Source organism: Lagenorhynchus albirostris, chromosome 18, assembly GCF_949774975.1.
Source record: "Lagenorhynchus albirostris chromosome 18, mLagAlb1.1, whole genome shotgun sequence".
In the NCBI taxonomy this organism is placed as follows: domain Eukaryota; kingdom Metazoa; phylum Chordata; class Mammalia; order Artiodactyla; family Delphinidae; genus Lagenorhynchus; species Lagenorhynchus albirostris.
In genome coordinates, this window is record NC_083112.1 from 70,403,654 (window position 1) to 70,423,362 (window position 19,709).

Here is a 19,709-nt window from a genome sequence, read left to right on the forward strand (position 1 = left end):
GACCAACCAGAAACATCAATTTAAAGAGAGAGTGACAAAAAAAAAAAAGAATGTTTTTCAGAAATCCCGGAAGCCCAGGGTGAGCAATGAGGATAGGAGGGGCCCACTTCAGCCTGGTATTTGTTACTGGCTACGAGGCCGACTGAACGGCCTACAACCCACTTCCTGTTGATGGCAGCTCTGGCCCATCCACACCCTATACGCCCCCACATCCCCCCCCATCAAAGGGACACACTCGAGAAAGGGGAACACAATCCCTACACCACTGAATCAAAGAACTCTCTCTCAAAAATTTTTGTACCGGCATTTCGCCAAAATCCACACTCCTAGGGGTTTAGCGAGCGTGAGTTGGCTCCCTTTCCTCGGGGCAACCGGGGATTCTGCAGCAGCTGACCGAAAAGTTTAGTCCACAACCACAAGTTCGGAAACCATCGCTTGCCAGCGGGAGGTACCTGTTACAACAGACTGGCAGCCCGTTTCCTTTCCCGTTCCCGGAGGAGTGTTTCGGCCCGGGACATGCGGACCCTTTGCTTGGGAGCCGGCCGTCCCCTAAAATTCCCAAACTCGAGTCTCTTTAAGACCCCAGGTTCGAGAACTGATGCCTCCAACAACGCCTCCGACTCCACCTCCTTCTCTGCGGCCCGGGCAACACTCGGGCCCAGCTCCAGAGAGCGGCACCGTTGGCTTACGTAGCAGCGCGCGATTGGCCGCCTCTCCCTGGCGGGCCTGGATTGGCCGGTGGCTGGCCCCGCCCCTCGCCCCCGCCCAGGCCCGCGGCCGCCCGGGTGTCCTCGCGTCGCTCGTCCGCGCGCAACCTGGCAGTTTGCCTCTTCTTCGCCCTCCAGCTTGCGTCCATGGCCACCGCAGCGAACGAGGAGCCCTTCCCTTTCCACGGCCTCCTCCCGAAGAAAGAGACTGGGGCCGCGTCCTTCCTCTGCCGCTACCCGGAGTATGACGGTCGGGGGGTGCTTATCGCCGTCCTGGACACGGGGGTCGACCCCGGGGCTCCGGGCATGCAGGTGCGGCAGCCGCCGAGGGCCCGGGCGCGGGGGCGCGGGCGGCCTGCCACCGGGCCGGGAACGCGGAGGGGACGCGGCGTCGGAGCCTCGCAGGCCGAAGCCCGCTCTGCGGCCGAGGGGGAGCCGCCGGGAGGAGGCGGAGGGACCGACGGGGGGCGGGGTGCGAGGGGCCGGCGGCCGGGCGCCCCGGCTGGGCCCTGATCCCGGCCCAGACAAAAGCGGCTGGTCGGGGCGCCCGGGGCCGCCGGTCGCCCAGGAAGCCCCTTCCTACCCAGGCGCCTCCAGGCCCGGGCCCTCGGGCTTCTGCCCAGCACACCGCCTTCTTCCGCGGGTGCCTCGTGTCTTGGGCACCAACCGGCGGGTGCCTGTTATTTGCAAAGGAGGATTTTACTGTTTTGTTATTCATGGGAGCGGGGGGTGGGAAGGAAACAGGGAAGGGGCAAATGACCTATCAGAACTTCATTTTTATTGCTGTCGTTCGGGAGGTTTGGTTTGGGGAGGAACAGTTTATCTTGAAACACGAAAGCCGGCTTTCAAGAAGATAACTCGGTCAACTTCCGGAATTGTTTCCTCTGGTAGTTTCATGTATTCTATTTTTAACTCTCTTCCGCAATGTACTTGTTAGGGTCAGTGAAACGCATGGCTTAGTCTTTGATATGAAGAAGAACCCAACTTTGTTTTTGGCGAACTCTTCAGACTGCATTAAATTATCCTTCCGTATTTTTTTTCAGCCTCAAAATGTAAGACAACATACTTCATGATTTTTTAAAGTTATTTTGTTTTGCCCTAGCCACCTTTGAAATCGTTAGATCAAGGTACCATGCCGAAAGGTAATTTTTTAAAATGTGTCTCTCTGTTGAAAGCATTCTCATTAAAGTCTTCAAAGTTTGACTTTTGTAAATTTAGCAGCCTGAGCCTTACACCGAAACCCAGCAATAAACAATTTCACAGTTTCAAGACTCATCTCCCAAATGTCTAACCTAATCCTCCTGTACGCTGATCTCTTCCTTGTATCAGTCTTTCCACTGTATTTCTTAAAACCCTGAAGTTTAATAATTCTCCTCCCCCATGCCTCTCCCTCCTCTGCATCCCTTATTGTGCTCTTGTATAACTGAGGTAGCATTTTGGAAGTTAGGATGTAATGCCGGGGGTGGGGGTGGGGTGGGGAGGGAACCGGTCCGGTTCCCAGTCCGGCCGACTCTGTAGAGAATCCCTCTGGGAACGTTGCTCCCTCCTGTTCATTCTTCAGCAGCACTCTGGAGCGCAGGACCCCTCATGGTGGCCCTGTCAGGCAGCTCTGGTGCATCAGAGAGGAGCAGGTGATGCGTTCCCTCCTGGTAGCTCTGGTTGTCCAGTTTTCTTAAGAGCTCCGAAGATGTACAGCAGTGACAGCTATCACCTCATTGAGGCTTCATTACAGTGCAGTAATGGTTTCCATTCTGGTGTGGTGTGTGTTTACTTTTTATAGGGATAAGTGGGAGGAGAACAGCTGGAGTAAGTGGTCACTGGCTCTTTTGTCCCGATAATAAGGGGATCAGAAGAGTTTGGAGGAGTAGTGTCTCAGTAAAAATGCTTTTGTAGAATTTCCCGGACCTGCTTATCAGATAATTCCATTACTCTCTCTATCAAGTAGCAGTAATTCTCATCCCACAGTGTTGCTCTGAAAATTGAGGCGATTAATTACATGTGACTTCTTAAAGTGCTCATGGAAAGTGTTAAACACTGATTTTTTTAAGCAAGGCTATTTAGTAGAGGGAGTTTATGCTGGATCTTGAATCACCATCTCTCTGAAGGATGAATACGCATTAGATATTATGTGCATGTAATAATAAATGTTTGAGCAACTACATATTTGAAGGAAAATGAAAACATAACTCTTCTAACAACTTGAACTCTGAGAGATTGACCTAAACATGGCCATTTGAAAGAAGTTCACTAAGGTGGCTTGCAAACATGAGTGAATTTTTAAGGTTTTTTTCCCCCCTTTACCTTTAACGAATGTATCTTGTAGATCTGTGTATATACATCATTAAGATGAGACGGTGGATAGAAATAAAGTGGAAGGAAAGAGTGAAATGGGAAGAGGAGGTTGAACTGGACATTTGGAAAGGCAGGTGGTGTCTGAGTAGGGGACTAGGGGTGCAAGGGAGAGTTTTCAGGAGCACAGTGGGGAGTCCCATTCTAGTCCCATTCTTCGGTGACGGCCTTGGGCCCAGTTCTCTTGTGATAGCGTGTAGGCTTCGTTAAATGTAGAGGGTGGCCAGCATGAGAGGAGGAGTAATTAAATAAATGATTAAGTCTTTTCCTCAGCAAATATTCAGGCACCTGCCAGGTCCCTAACATTCTGCGTTAAGAGATGATGTAGTCCTGCAGGTAACTGTTAACAGAAGTTGATCAGGGGACCAGTGAGAGCTGGAGCAATCAGGCTTCGTGGACAAGAGATGGGGCTTGGACTGGACCTGGAAATAAACCCATGGTAGCCAGTGGGTCTCCTGGCTGCCATTGGTCACCCTTCACATAGCCAAAGTTACTTTCCTTAAAAAACAAAACAAAACAACCCATCACACCTTTGCTTAATATAAAACAGAACTATTTGGGCATCCCAGTTGTCTTTGCGTTGAAACCCCCAGATTTGAACTTTGCACAGCTCTTTGCCATTCAGCTCCAGCTCTTTGCGTAGCCTTCTCATCCCACCACTTCTTCTGTCCACATCCACTCCGCCCCACCATTGAAGCACCCCGCCTGTGCTTCCACCAACAGCATTTCACAGCTTTGCTCTCACCCAGATGTTCCAGGTCTTTCCCCAACACATGCTTTTGCATGTGGGGTTTAATCTGCCTGCAGACCTTCTACAATCACCTGTAAACGCCTACTTAATCCCTTAAGACCAGCTGGGCCTTCACCTGTTACCTTTGGGGTTATCTAGTGATATTAATTTAGCCCCCCACTGTGTATTTATGTGTATGTGCCAACCGCTGTGTTAGGACCTGGGGGTTCAAAGAGGAGTAAGGCCAAGTCCCTGGTGACAGTTATTTAGTTTGCTCTCATAGCAATTTTTTCATATCCTATAGCACTTAAAAATTTTTTTTTTTTGGCCGCACTCAGTCCCTCAGCAATGAAAGCACGGAGTCCTAACCACTGGACTGGCAGGGAATTCCCTAAAATGTTTCATTTTAGTATATCGGGTTATATACCTTTTTCCTGGTTCAGTTAAAATTCCTTGAAAGCATATATCCAAATTCATTTTGTATGAAATGTGCTTGTAACATTTTGTGTTGAATGGAAAAAAAATGTATATATGTGATAATGTCCACAATTTCCTCATGGGAAAAAAATATTTTGGGAAGGAGGAAGTAGTCCTGTAAAAGTCTTTCTAATTTTACCTTCACTAAAATATAATGGAGTACAGTAAGGAAGTTATCATAGGTATGTACTTGGTTACTAATAGTGGGTGCTCTCCATTAATTTAAGTTTTATTACCTCCCTTTCAGTTAGCCTTTCCTGATTCCCCCAAGCTGGCTTTTGTGTTCTTACATGCTTTCCTAGACACTGTCCTTATCATTATTATTTATTGTCCTATATTGCTGTTCTCTCTTTTTTTTTTAAATAAATTTATTTATTTATTTGGCTGTGTTGGGTCTTTGTTGCTGCACGCGGGCTTTCTCTAGTTGCAGCGAGCGGGGGCTACTCTTCCTTGTGGTGCGCGGGCTTCTCCTTGCAGTGGCTTCTCTTGTTGTGCAGCACGGGCTCTAGGTACGTGGGCTTCAGTAGTTGCAGCACTTGGGCTCAGTAGTTGTGGCGCACGGGCTTAGTTGCTCCACGGCATGTGGGATCTTCCTGGACCAGGGCTCGAACCTGTGTCGCCTGCTTTGGCAGGCGGATTCTAAACCACTGCGCCACCAGGGAAGTCCTGTTCTCTTTTCTCATTTGTCTTCCCAACTGGATTGTAAGCTTTCTGAAAGCAAAGCCTGTCTTATTCATTCATCATTATGTTCTTAGAATAACAGTCATTTAATAGTGTTTGTTTATGACATACCATTCTTTGCTTAAAGGAGTATTTTCAGTATCTTCCCTGAAATTTCAAGTGGATGCTTGTGCAGGATAGTTTGCGAACCTTCCCCTTTTTGTTCCAATCCTCTACAAACCCTCACCAACTTCACTGTAACTGTTTCAGTGGAGATGCAAAGTAACGTAGATTCTTGATGTTTGGGGAGAATATCTTTGGGCCATTTCTGTTCTGTTCGGCCAGTGGCGCCCAGTAAGCATCTCAGTCTCCCACCCCATTCCCAGGGCTTATCACCTTAGCTCTCCTCATAGTAACTGTGCCTTCAGGCCCATGGTACCCCTCCCCGTCCTCAAAGATGAGGGATAGAGTTCCAGTGTTAGCAGTTCAGTTTCCTGGCCTCCTCCCAGAGCGCCTCTGCAAAATTCTCAGCTGATTTGCCTTTTTAAAACCTGTCCTTCCTAACCCTAACCTCCCTCTTGTATCTTCTTATCTCCAGTGGAGTGGTTCCCTTTACCTAATGGTTGAAGGAAGGAGTAACTGCATGTATGAGAATTTTTAATGAGAGAGAGAGAGAGAGATCCTAGTGAGAAAAGCTTGTGGCAGTTGTAGATGGTAAATAAACCACTAAATCCCGTTAGGCTTTCTTCCTTTGCTCACACTCATAATGAGGTTTCTAATGAGAGGGATCCGTGTCTGACTTGTTAGTGATCTCTTGTGATTCTCAATCTCAAGTCACCGAAGTTGTTTGGTCATTGAACGAGAAAGCGAAGACAAATGGTTTGTGTTCTTAGGGCTGTGGTGTAGCTTTCAAATTATGTGCTTATTTGGAATACATTTTTAAAATAGATTATTTGCTTATGGTCTTAGTACATGATCTGGCTAGTTTTAACTTTATAGGAGAGTATTAACTTCCTCTTAGTGGCTTCTATTTTTGTTAGATTTTCTTACATTTTCTTCATTCCTTTATTTTCATTTTATTTTATTCTTAAAGATACTAGCCAGTCCCTTCAAAATCAGTGTCTGATTTGTTTTTTTTAATAAATTTATTTATATATGTATTTATTTTTGGCTGCATTGGGTCCTCGTTGCTGTGCGTGGGCTTTCTCTAATTGTGGCGAGTGCAGGCTGCTCTTCATTGCGGAGCACGGGCTCTAGGTGCACGGGCTTCAGTAGTTGTGGCACGTGGGCTTCAGTAGTTGTGGCACATGGGCTCGGTAGTTGTGGCACGTGGCTCAGTAGTTGTGGCTTGCGGGCTCAGTAGTTTTGGCGCATGGGCTTAGTTGCTCTGCGGCATGTGGGATCTTCCCGGACCAGGGCTCGAACTCATGTCCCCTGCATTAGCAGGTGGATTCTTAACCACGTGCCTCCAGGGAAGCCCCTGATTTAAGTTTTATCATAATTTTATCAGGGTTGGTATGATTTCTGCAGTGATTTTTGTTTAATTATGATTTTGAGCCTTCTCAGTATGTTAGAATACTTATTACTAGTATAGACAGCCCCCCGAAATGAACATCCAGCTGATGAATTACCATACATAAAAATAACAGCTGTGCGGCCCCTGACAGAGCTGTCAGCCCCCAGTTGGTCGATGATTGGAGTGAGATCCGGGATCCACCAGCCATCCCCTAGTTTTGCCTTGTCAAAAAAAAAACAGCGTGTGTTTGTTTCCTCCTCATAGTGAATTCCCCCGCCTCCTTTTGGGTGCACCCTAACTGCAGAGCTCTGAGGACACTGCAGTTGGTGTTGGGGAGGAGGGCGTGAGACCAGAAAGACTCCTAGTGATGGACACTACACTTCGTCTTAAAGAGAGGGAATTCTCCAGGTGGAAAAGGAATCTGAAGGCTGTACTCTTGTCACACTATAGGCATTTTTTTACATTCCTGTTTCTCTCTTGAGGGTGGGGGGGGGGTCTTCATTTTTCTGTCTTTTTTGTGTCTCCACACCTGATTCCTGCTGGTAACTCAGCATGTATATCTTGAATGCTGCAAATTCCCTTTGCAAAGCTAGCCCAGAAAGAGCCCCAAAATAGTTTTTCCCACAAAGGCAATAAGGATATTCAGTATTACTGTTAGCTGTAGCAGTCAGCATGGCCCAAATGAAAGTCTGGGGCTGGCCAAGAAACCACAGCTGAGGAAAATCAATCTTAATGCTAAGTAATTTGTGTCAGGCCATCCAACAATCCCATATGCCTTGAGTACCTAACAGGCACTGCTAGGTTTGGGGTAGTTTGGTGAATAAAATAGACATAGCCGTTGCCCTTATGGAGCTTATCTTCTGACAGTGCAAACAGGTAAAGAGTCACAAACAGTAATTACGAATTGAGTTAAGTTCTGTGAAGGAAACAAGGTACAGTGAGAAAGAGTAATCAGGCTTAGGATGACAAGCACGTAAATGAGATCATCAGGGAGGCCTTTCTGAAGGTGGCGGTATTTTACTAGAAAATGGAAAGGTGAGACTGGGATACCTGTGGAACAACTGAAGAAACAGAGAATTCCCAGCAGAAGAACCTGGCGCAGAAAGTCATGAGGCAGGAGGAAGGTGGCCGCGTCCAAGGAGTTGAAAGGAGACCAGGTGGTCAGAGGCGGGAGTGACTGGCACCCTGGGCAGGGTCAGCTTCCGATGTCTGTGAGCCCACTGAGGGTGTTCAGTGGAGGACTGCCACAACCCAACTGGCTTTGCTGTTGCTTGTGGAGGGCCTCCTGGGAGCCAGCATTGTGTATGAGCAGGAAGTGGTGGTGGTGGAGAGGTTCAGGACACCAGGAGTGAAGAATCAAGGGAAGGTGGGTCTGAACTGTACTTTAGAGGTAGAAGGAAGAGGACTTCCTGAGAGATTTGCTGTGAGGAGTAAACTAAAGAATCTGAGGACTCTGTAAGTTTCTGGCTTGAGCAGCTGGGTGTGTGTTGGCTTCCTGAGATGGCAAGGCCTGGGGAGAGACAAGTTTGAGTGCTAAGTTTGAACTTGATTTAAGAAGTTTGAGTGTTAGTGTGACCTCCAATAATGAAATGTTATTGAACATTTTCCCCTTAAAGTTTTGTCCAACCAAAAACTCACTTTCTTCAGACCTTTTCTCAAATGTTAACCTTCTCAGTGATACCTTTCTTGACCAGCCTAATTAGTATTGAAAGCCCCATACCACCTGTCTCCTTTTCCAGCTTGATTTTCTTCCTAGTAGTGATTACCATCTGATGTGTTATATATTTGACTTGTTGATTGAGTCCATGTAACACAGAGTGTGTGAGGTCAGGAATTTTGTGTACTGATCATTGCTGTACTCCCGACACCTAACTGAGTGTGGCCTGTGGTAAGTGCCCAAGAAGTATCTACCTGAACACATGAAACCACTTGAAGGATTCTGTGCTGTTTTCTGTAACTAAATCTTCTCGTTAGTATCTGTCAGGCTTTTGGCTTAAAACTTCAGTTCTCTTTTTAAAATGAATGCAGATTTTATAGGATATTTTAGGTATGGGTACATGTGCATGCACACACACACGTACGGGAGCTGGCATTGCTTTAAGGATAAAAAGTAAAATCTATAATTCATATTTTAATTGTCTCTTAATTTTCAGGTTACAACTGATGGAAGACCAAAAATCATTGATATCATTGACACAACAGGAAGTGGTGATGTGAACACTGCTACAGTGGTAGAGCCAAAAGATGGTGAAATTATTGGTCTTTCAGGAAGAGTGCTTAAGGTTGGAGCTTTTATCTTTTTATTGAATTTTTTTCTTTTTTTTTTTGTACTATCACCTCAAAGCATTTTACGTTTTTACCTTACATTTCATGGTATGGTATTAGTTACCTATTGCCATATAACAGATCACCTCAAAACTTCATGCTTTAAAACAACAAACATTTGTTATTTTACAGTTTCTGTGAGTTGGGAATCTGGATGTGACTTAGCTGCGTGCCTCTGTTCAAGATCTCTCCTGAGCTTGCTAACTGTCGGCCAGGGCTGTGATTTCATCTGAAGGCTCGATGTGGCTGGGGAAGGGGAATTTGTGGTTATTGGCAGGCTTGGTTCCTCAGCACATGGGCCTCTCCATGCGGCTGCTTCACAGCATTCAGCTGCCTTCCCCAGGGCAAGCAGTCAGAGAGAGCCCAGGTGGGGGCTCTGGTCCCTTTATAAAATGATGTTGGAAGTGGTGCCTGTTGCCTCTGCCATGTTCTTTTCATTCAAAGTGAGTCAGTAGATCAGCACACGCTTACAGAGAGGGGATTTTACAAGGGCATGGGTACCAGGTGGTGTGGACCCTTAGGGTCCATCTTAGTGGGAGTTATTGTTTTTGTTGTTTGATAGTGGGCTTGGAATTGGGTTTTTTTTTTTTTTTTCCAGTATGGCTGCTGTATTCTAAAACTTTTAAGTTTTAAGTGGAAAGGTGGGAAAAGTGATGAGAATGTAGTTTTGCCTTCCACTTTTCCCTTCTGGGAACTTGAACTTGAAATATTTAGGCTTTAATATTTGTGGACTTAAATATCTGACCTTGTCTTATTCCATGTACTTGGCAGAAAGGCTGGGGTAAGCTAACATGAAAGATGATTAGGAAACAAACATAAAGCAGTTCATGAGATATTAGCTAATGGGTTTGTTAGATGGCAAGAATTTGATTGTGTTTCAGTACTCTTATCTTTTCAAACAATAAGCAGAATTAGTTTGGAAGGTAAATTTGTGGTCATTTAGATAGCTAAAGAGCTATATTTAACTTCCCATCTTTTACCATCTATCTGAATCATGTTTAGACCTTGTCTCTCAGGTAAGATTGTCACGGCAGTGTATTAGTTTTCTGTGCAGCACAACAAATTAACACAAACGTCAGCTTACCACATACGTTCCTACATTTACTATCTCACAGTTTCTGTGGGTCAGGAGTCTGGGCACGACTTTTTGTGGTCCTCTGCTCAGGGTTCCACAAGACCTCAGTCAGGTGTTGGTTGGGACTGTGGTCTCAACTGAGGCTCATGATCATCTTCCAGGTTCACCTTGTTGTTGGGAGAATTCGTTCATGACAGCGTGTTTCTTCAAGGCCAGCAGGAGAATCTCTGCGACCTCGGGGGTGACCCCAGTCTCTCTTTTAAAGAGTTTGCCTGATTAGGTCAGGCTCACCAGGGCACTCTCCTTTTGATGAATTCAGTCACCTGATGAGGGACCTTAATTGCATCTGAAAAAGCCCTTCACCTTTGCCATATTACTTCCCATAACATAATCACGGGAGTAGTATCTCCTTATGTTCACAGTTCCGCTGCCTGTCACAGGCAGATGGCAGGCATTCATATCCCAGTTTTGCTTCTTTTCCCGTGTGTTGTGGACTGCATGTGTGACCCCTGAATTCGTATGTTGAAGCCCTAACACCCAGTGTGATGGTAGTAGGAGGTGGGACCTTTGGGAGTTGATTAGTGTTAGTTAGATGAGGTCATGAGGGAGGGGCCCTCATGATGGGATTAACGCCTTGATAAGTGCCCTTCTAAGGGAGAGCTTGCTTTCTCTCTGCTCTGTGAGGACACCATGAGAAAGCCATGCCTGCAGGCCAGGAAGGGCGTCTCACCAGAATCTGACCATGCTAGCACCCTGATCTCGTGCTCCTTCAGAACTGTGAGAAAACAAATGTCTGTTATTAAACCACCCAGTCTGTGGTATTTTCTTATGGCGGCCCAAACTGACAAAGGCACCATGTGCTTTAAAAAGAAATACTGCAGGGAAATGACTTTCTGCACATCTGAATTGCTCTAGTTTTGCCTGTCTTTCCCAAGTCAACTTGTTATTTAGAGTATGTTTCAAAGAGAAACCTGGGATTCCTGTGAGTTAACAGTACTCTGGGAAACTAGAGAGCATTCCTAGTAAGTCAGGCAGATTTAGAATCATATAAAGTATCAATAGTATCCTCAAAAATCTATTTTTGAATAGTTGTAGCCCATGCTCTAGATAAACCATCCATACTTGTAATGTTACTAGTGCTTAAAGGTAGAATTAGTGTATTGTATACATGGCTGTGAAGTAAGATCAGAAAATCGATAGATCGGTATTTACATCCTTTCTCAACTTGGTGATATATTTCTTTAGCCGTGCTATTAACTGTTCTCAGCCCATCAGTATAGTGAGTTTTTTTAATTTAATTTTAAATTGTATCCAATATGTCTACATAGTTTAAAGAACCTTCTACAAGGCTTCTAAAGAAAAGTTCACTCCCCTTTCCATGGATCACCACCAATTCCTGCTCAACCAGGGTTAAGGCTTTGATATATTATCTTCAGAGTTTTAAATGACAAGCTAAAATACTTTTTATTCTAATTTTTACCCCCTAGTTTTAGACTTTATCTGTAGAATTAAAAGTGGAAGAAGAGGGTTTAGCTCTCTGGTCCTTCATTTCTGAGAAATTTTCTTGCATTGTCTCTTGGGTTACTTCCTCCCACTTTTTTGCTGTTCTTTTATCTGGGACTCCTGTTAAGCGGACACTGACCTCTTTAGTTGATCCTCCAGTTTTCTTATGTTTTGTACCTTTTCTTCATTGCTTTTGTTTGATTTTTTTCCTTCCTGAGAGAGTTCCAAGATGTTCTCAACATTTTCTTCTAGCTCATGTATTGAATTTTGCCAATTTTTAATTGCAGAAGTCTGTTCATGTTCCCTCAGAGCACATTTCTGTGTCATGTATACAGTGTTTTATCTGCGAGAATATCATTGTCTTGAAAAGTGCTGTCTCGTGACTTCTGTTCCTCTTCTTCCTCACCTTCTGCTTCCTCCCGCCCTCCCTCTTTCTCCTGATCTTGCTCTCCTTTTCCTTCACCTCCTCCCGACCCTCCTCCTGCTTCCCTGGCCTGTTCTTCCGTGTGCTTTGCTTTTGACCTGAGCGCTTTTCCTCGGGTGTCCCCTCACCACAGCTGTCTCTGATTTAGTGGCACATGAAAGGTGATTGGAAGTTCCCTGTTTGTGGAGAGTCTGTGGTGTGGGTCTCACTGTAGGGTCACGATACTATCATGGGAGGCCCCAGGATCTCTGTATATGGTATATTTTTTCCATTGAGATGCCCAGTTCCCTCAAAGAGGACCTTCGCCTGTTTGGCCTGGAGTTTGGGGGCAGAGGAATGAGAAAGGAGCCTGGCCCTCAGCATCTGGGGACCTGAGCCTTGAAAGGCACCCGGGGAGAGTTCTTGCAGACTCTTCACTGTGCGTCGTCTCTCCCATCCTCTCTAGAGAGGATATAGACCTCTCTAGAGTGTTCACATCCCAGCTGTCTCTCATCACCTTCATGCAGGATGTGGGGGTAGGCAGCAGGGGACTAATTGGTCCTCATACCAACTTTCCACCCGTCTTCTTGGTTACAGTTCCCTTCTCCAGCCATACACAGACCATAGTTACACACATGTTCAGTTAATTTTTTTCAAGCATGTGCAGGTGTTCAGATATTTTGCAGTAGTCATTAAAAAGAATAATGTTGTTAGTCACTGGGATTCTAGCTAGTGGGATCTCTCAGAACTCTTTAGTACAGAGTTTTCAGAAAGCAACACAGTAAAGTCTTCAAGTTTCTTTGATTTAACCGTGCTTTAAAATGAGTCAAATACCTGTATTCTACTTCTGCTTCTTCCAAATAGCCTGTAAACTGCTGACGGTTAATGTCTAATTCTTCTGCCAGTTTAAGATCAACGACAGTTAGGTGCTTTGAAGATTCCTGCCGTCTCATTCTCTAAGGATGCTGTTCTAAGCTGTCTTGAGAAACTGGCAGTCCATTACTTATGGCCAGCGGTACTCGTAGGAGCAGGTAGAAGCAAAAGAGTGAATAGAAGGATAACACCTTTCATGGTAAATTGTACAGGCAAGAAGAAAAGTGCATGAAACACACATGTTCAGTTTAATGAGTAATTTAAACAGACGCCATTTTATCCACCCAGATAAGACCGAGAGCGTTGCCAGGCCTCAGAAGCTTTCGTTGTTCTCCAGATCACAGTGCATTTTGACTTTTGTGATAATCTCTTCTTCGCTTTCCTTTACAGTTTTACCACCTCTATGTGGATACATGGAATATATTTGTTAGTTTTGCCTACTGTGACCTTTATATGAATGGCCTCATTTGTGTGTCATTTCATGTCTTCTTTTCCTGGGTGTTTGCAAGATTTATGAGGTTCAGCCATGATTTGCATGGAGCGATGATGTGTTGAGTTTCATTGCTGTGCCTGTGACATAGTTTGTATGTACCACATTCTGTCCATTCTGCTGGGGAACAGTTGAGTTGTTTCCAGTTTGGAGCTGTCACTAACAGTTCTTTAGAGAACATTCTTGCAAACAAATCCTGTGCACACATGTACAGATAGCTCTAGGATGTGTACCTCTAGGAGTGGAATTGCTGAGTCATAGAGATACACCTTTACTAGGTGATGCCGAACAGTTTTTCCAAGTGTTTGTACTAAAATACATTTCCACCAGCTGTATATAGGAGTTTTAATAGTTGCACTGCTAATAACACTTGGTGTTTTTAGGCGTTTAAAATTTTGCTTATAGGCTGGGAATCTAGCTGTATCACGTTGTGGTTTTAATTTGCATTCCTCTAATTACTAATATGATTGAGCACCTTTTCATATGTTGCTTAGACATTTGGATTTCCTCTTTGTGAAGTGCCTCTTCGAGTTCATTTGCCCTTTGTTTTTAATACTGAGTTGTTATGATTTGTGGGATTACCTGTCCTTGGGTTACATGTGTTTCGGGTGTCTTCTCCCACTCTGTACTCATATTTTCACTTTCCAGATGATGTCTTTTGATGAGTAGGAGTTCTTAAATTTGGTGTAGCTGGATATCAATCTTTTGCCTTTTTGTTGGGGGCTTTTTGTGTCTTAAGAAGTCCTTCCTTCAGCTGACAACCAGTGCGAATCAGTGGCCCTCAGTCTCACAGACAGAGGGAAGCGAACTCCATCACCAGTCAAGTGCCAGATGAGAGTAGGGCCCTGGCCAGCACCTCGGATGAAGCCAAGTCGAGGATCCAGCTAAGCTGTGCCAGCTTCCGGTTGATGGAATGTGTAAGATTGTAAATAGTGTGTTCTCTTAAGTCACAGAGTGTGCCGTATTTATAACACAGCAATAACTAATACACTCAGCAAAGGTATAGAAACTGTAAAAACACTCACATGGATATTTTAGAACTGAAACTTACAATGACTGAAATTTTAAGAAAGCATCACTGGGTGGATATAGTAGCAGAATGGAGATGACGGAGGAGTCTGAGTCAGTGGACTTTAAGATCAACCAGTGGAGAATATCCATTCTGAATACTGAAGAGAAAAACACTGAAAAATAGCTAACTTAGCTTTGGGAGCTTGTAGCTCAATAACAAATGGTCACATATTTGCATCATCAGACCCCAAGAAAGAGGAAAAGGAGTGTGCTGCTGGAAAAAAAATATTTGAAAAAATAGTGGCAGAGAATCTTCCAAGTGTGGCAAAGATATAAACCTACCAATTCTAGAAGCTGAGTGAACCCCAGGTAAGATAAACCAAAAGAAATTCATGCCCAGAAACATTCTAATCAGATTGCCAAAAATGAAAAACAAAGAAAAAAAATCTTGAAAATGGCCAGAGAGAAGGGACCCATTGTATAGATGGCAAAGATACTCAAATGACTTTAGCTTTCTCATCAGAAACCCTGGGGGCCAGAAGGATGTGGTACAACATTTTTCCAGTGCAGAAAGAAAAGATCTGTCGATTGCAAATTCTATATCCAGTGAAAATATGTTCGGGGAAAAGGTGAAATAAAGACGTTCCCAGATAAGGTAGATCTAAGAGTATTTATAGCCAGCAGATACACTTTTAAAAAATAGTAAAACGAGGCTTTTCAGACAGGAAGAAAACATGGAGCAGCAGAAATGAAGGACTAGCAAAAGAAGCAAAATGTCTGAGTAAATATGATGGACTGCTTTGAGTTCTTTAAAATCGTATTTGATAGCAAAAAAAAAAAAAAAAAATCCTTCCTGTCCCCAAATCATGAAGATATTCTCCCATATTTATTTTCTGAAAACTTTCATCGTTCTTCTTTTCATATTTGTTCTTAGAAGTCACCTGGAATTGATTTAATGCCTAGTTTGAAATAAGAGTCCTGTATCTTTTTTTCCATCTGAAGACCCACTTGTCCCAACACCATGTATTAAAATTCCATAGTTGCCCCACTAATTTTCAGTGCCTTCTTTTTACTTTGCAACTTTCAAAATGTGGTGACTTTTGGCTTCTAAAGCCTCATTGCCCATTCTTTGTCCTTTGGGTTTTTGGTTTTTTCCTTTTCCTTATTCTAATTTTAGTAGCATTTGGAAGGGAGCACAGCGCTTTGTAAAACTTTACCACATTTAACTTGAAGTCAGTTTTTAAAATCATCAATATTTAGCCTTACATGGTAAAAAAACGGTTAGTCCAGAGACCGTGAATGCCTTGGCCAGGTTTAGCACTGTAGTTAGATGCAGTGATAGCTGAAAGAAAGAGGGTCCATGTGTCCTGGCAGGACCATGAGGCTGACAAGTCTGAAGTACAGTTCTGAGGCAGAAACTCAGATTTTCCTGCATGGAACGTTAACAACTCATGATGACACTTGTCTTGTGAAGAGAACCTTCAATTCATTAAGCATCCTCTCTTTAAAGAAGAGTCAGGGGAAATGAGGTGTAATTAGAAATTAAAGAGATTCTGTTTCTCGTTTGAAAATCGGTCTTACCACATTGTGGTTACCACGTAATTAAAACTCTTTTTAAAGAGAGCAGCTTAAAATGGTCAAAATAAGCACTTTGATTCTTAAAAGAGACCAAAAGTAACTTCATATTATGAAATACTCAAATATGTAAAATGACATACTCCATAATTGCCTCAGAGTAACGTTAGCTTCACTCTGACTTGGTTAAGGTTAGCTGGCAGAGCCATGATTATACATAATTTCTATTTTCTGATTTTTTTTTGTTAGCTCAGTTTTTGTAAGTAACTAGTCTGCCTTTACTTTGAGGAAAATATATAGTCGTGATTTGAGAAGTATCTTGTTCATGGACCCTGCAGAATTTGGTCTCATTTTGATTAAATATAAGTTATGTCTGTTGGATTACTTTTATTGTATTATATACGTATTTTAAGTAATTGTGGTTGTCTTAACACCTGATTATTTTGCAGTCATTTTAATTAGTTATTCCATTTAATCCTTTGGCATTTCACAGCTTTTTGTAATCTCTTTGCGCAAAGAAGTTGTCGCTAGCGTATAGGGTTACAAAGCCGCCTGTGTCGTGAGACATCTGTGATGAAGTAGTCTTTGGATTTGCCAGCTAGTGACTACTTACCTTTTTGTTGTTGCAGCGCTTTATTTATTGTTGTGGTTATGTCACGGGCTGTTGCAGGAATGTTAGAGTTAAGAATCTCTATTCTCTAAAGAAAGCTGATAAGCTTTGAATGAAAAGCACTGGTTTGTGTGCCAGCATATTTGAAATTTCACAAACTCCAGACATCCAGTTGATTGAGCCAAGCTCGCCGATGAGCATGTGCTTTCTAAGTCAGTAGATCTTTGAAGTACTGTAAATGATTGTCTTCCTGTATTTAGTTGTGAGAAAATTTCCTTCAGAGGCTTCCTACCTGGGGAATAATTTGACGAAGAGGGACTTGAGGAAGAGTCGGTTAAAGATCCTGCACAAGTAAGAACCACCAGTCAGTCCACCAGCTCTGAGTGGTTGATGGTTCAGCTTCATAATCTGTACGCATTTGAAAGCTGTTTTTAGTGATCATGGGTCCTGTGATGACAAAGAGTATGAAGGGTCCCCGTTGTCTTGATTGACATTTCCAGTTAGTTGATGCTCATGCATCTTATTATTCATGCAAATCGGGAGGTAAAGATTATTTTCTTCCCTTTGCACATGAGGAAGCAGAAGCCCGTAGGTCCCACCTGGTTAGCGGCAGAGTTTGGGCGCACTGCCAGGTTTATCTGATTTTAAAATCCATATCCCTTACACCAAGTTTTTGTTTCTGTGATAGAACTAGATTCCAGTTTTCTTTTCAACCTTTCTGTTGTTTGGGCCAGCAATTTGATTTCTTTTTGCTTCTTTGCTTTCTCCGTTTGTAAACTGGGCATACTCTTTACATCATTCTGTTAATTAAAAGCTGGAAGTGTTAGTTTTAAATACTTTGAGATAGTGGGAAAAACTATTGTAAGATGTTATATGTAATTAACATGATTTTATAGAACTTTTTTCTTAAGAACTCAAGGAGCTCTTTTTTTTTTAGTATCTGGGCATATCCCTATAGTATTGTAGAGGAGAGAGAAGTTCTTTTTCTTAATGGGAAATCTAAGAGTGGAGAGGTTCTGTAAGTGGCTTCCCTCCCCCCTGGTTGATGAGCAGTGGAGTGGTGAAGGGGGAGGTGAGGTGTCCTTGATGCTTGGGAATTGAAGGTCTTAGTGGTTTAATGTGATGTTGAAAGCACTTTATAAAGCATTGTGTAAATGAAAGATATTCTCCTTAAACCATCTCATTGATGAAAAAAAAAAGAGCCAGAGAGATATTAAGTGGCAACTTAGAATATTAAAAATGTTACTCTAACATATGAGCCTGCTCATCCAAGTTGAGCCATTCGAATACCTTTTTCCCCAGTGCTATATTATTAGAATTGGGAAGCATTTAGTGAATGAGAAATTTACTTTTTATTTTTTATAGATTCCTGCGAGCTGGACAAATCCCTCAGGCAGATACCACATTGGCATAAAAAACGGCTATGATTTCTATCCAAAGGCTCTCAAGGAAAGAATACAGGTAACATGCCATCTAGTATCAGTGACTTCTTTTCTTCCTCAAATTTTATTCATACTGAAGAAAAACATTTCCTAAAATCTCACTAACTTAATTGTTTGGGGGGTCTGGGAGGCTTTCAAATGGTGACTGCTTAAAGCAAGATTCTGTTCAATGGAATGTCACCCATTCATGGTTCTTAATCTTGGATACATGGATAAGTTTAGGGAATCTGTGAGTACCTTGAAATTACATTCAAATTTTGTGTATTTGTGTTTTTCTGGGAGATGGGATATGCTTTCATTGGATTTTTGAAGGACTTTTTTTTAACTTCAGAGAAGTTAAAGACAGTCGATTTAAAGTGGATTGCCCTATTTATTCCCGTTCCTATTGTTTCTATGGTAATTTGTCCCATTTTCTTAGTCTTTACCTAGCTTGCTTGATCCCAGTCATCATTCAGTATTAGGGAAAGAATTACTCAGACCTAAAGCAGCTGAAGGATAGGAAACACAGTCTGTCATTAGAGAGATAAGAACTGTGAATTGAAAGAGAAGGAGCCTGCTTTAAGACAACGTAATAGACCTTTCAGTGACGATGGAAAGGTTTGAAATGTTCATTATCCATCCATCATGGTGGCCATGAGCCACAAGTAGCTATTGAGAACTTGAAATGTGGCTAGTATGATTAAGGAAATGAAATTTTAATTTTATGTAATATTTTAAAATTTAAGTTTTAATAGCAACATGTGGCCAGTGGCTGCCGTATTGGACAGTGCTGCTTTAGAGGACTGCTGACACTAGTAGCCCATACAGGTTTCAGCTATAAAACAAGATGTGATCCTGGCAAAGGGGCCTCACAGGTAAGACCTGTGGGCCCTTTTATCTAATCTAGTATTGTGATTTGCTTCTCCAGGGGTCAGTGAACCATAGAAGTTACTCAGTACTTTACATATATAACCTTGACTTATTTGTCAGATTCCAATCATTCTGGAAAAAAAAAATACAGAAAATAAATGCACTTAACTCAACTTTTATTGGATACTATTTTATTTTAAAATTTCAGGCTGAAATGCATAGTATTTTTATGCACTATATTAAATTTAATCAACCGTGTTAAGGTACGAATTAACATACAAATAGAGTGGTTAAATTAAAGCGGATCCCCTATCAAGAGGGTGGGGAAAAGAAACAGGCTAGAGAGGAAGGAGATTGAGGAAGCCGGCAGGTCCATCAAAATGCAACTGCAGGCACTCTTACTCCTGTCTTCTGCTTGCTCTTGGCTGAAGGCATTTCCCAATTCTGTAAGGGTTTAAAATAAACGTTTTCTTCAAATGACTGGGATTTCAGTCAGTTACCTGACATGGTATTAGTTATTCTCGGAGAAGGAAAGGATTTAAATTGGGACATATGATGTGTAAAAATACATTTGGTTGTGCCTTGGTAATAAACTTGTTCTCTTAAAACCTAGATGTGGTGAGTTAGCTAATCAGTTTTTTATAACTGATCCATTGCTTTATCAGCTTGAATATAAATAATTTTTTTAACCTTTATAGGAGAATTGTATAGCATCCCAGCTCATAACAACTGTAAATGACTATCTAGGTTTACCTGAATATTTGTCAACCTCATTGGAAAGTCATTTTTCTGTCTTTGCAGAAAGAACGGAAGGAAAAAATGTGGGACCCTGTTCACAGAGTCGCCCTTGCAGAAGCCTGTCGAAAGCAGGAAGAATTCGACGTTGCCAACAATTGCCCTTCCCAAGTTGGTGCTAGTCGCTTTTATTTAAACGTTACCATGTTCTCAGAGAATTAAGAGTTCTTAGAGAATTAATAGACTCTTTTTCACAAGTTTTATGTTGTTTACTTTTACTAATTTTTCTTTGCTTATTTTTCCTGAAGTCAGTTTACATATGTATCTATCAGTTGTTTAAAAGTTCTTAACAAACATAGAATACACACACGTACAAGTG

At 42.7% G+C, this 19,709-nt stretch overlaps 1 protein-coding gene and 1 long non-coding RNA gene across 8 annotated transcripts in view; one reads left to right on the forward strand and one right to left on the reverse strand.

The window, feature by feature from the left end:
* Positions 1 to 620, reverse strand: part of LOC132508921 (uncharacterized) — a 78,084-nt gene extending 77,464 nt beyond the window's left edge. Inside the window, exon 1 of the long non-coding RNA XR_009536821.1 lies at positions 453 to 620. This is a non-coding gene — a long non-coding RNA (uncharacterized LOC132508921). The remainder of the gene's footprint in view (positions 1 to 452) is intronic.
* Positions 621 to 793: 173 nt separating this feature from the next.
* Positions 794 to 19,709, forward strand: part of TPP2 (tripeptidyl peptidase 2) — a 68,119-nt gene continuing 49,203 nt past the window's right edge. The window contains exons 1-4 of one of the 7 annotated variants that reach the window (XM_060128955.1): positions 794 to 1,019; positions 8,593 to 8,721; positions 17,670 to 17,765; positions 19,397 to 19,501. In XM_060128955.1, coding sequence (XP_059984938.1) covers positions 855 to 1,019; positions 8,593 to 8,721; positions 17,670 to 17,765; positions 19,397 to 19,501 — 495 coding nt within the window. In that variant the 5' untranslated portion in view covers positions 794 to 854. Of the gene's footprint in view, positions 1,020 to 8,592; positions 8,722 to 16,604; positions 16,656 to 17,669; positions 17,766 to 19,396; positions 19,506 to 19,709 lie in introns of those variants that run through there. The other 6 variants (XM_060128958.1, XR_009536713.1, XM_060128953.1 and 3 more) reach the window with 6 other exon arrangements.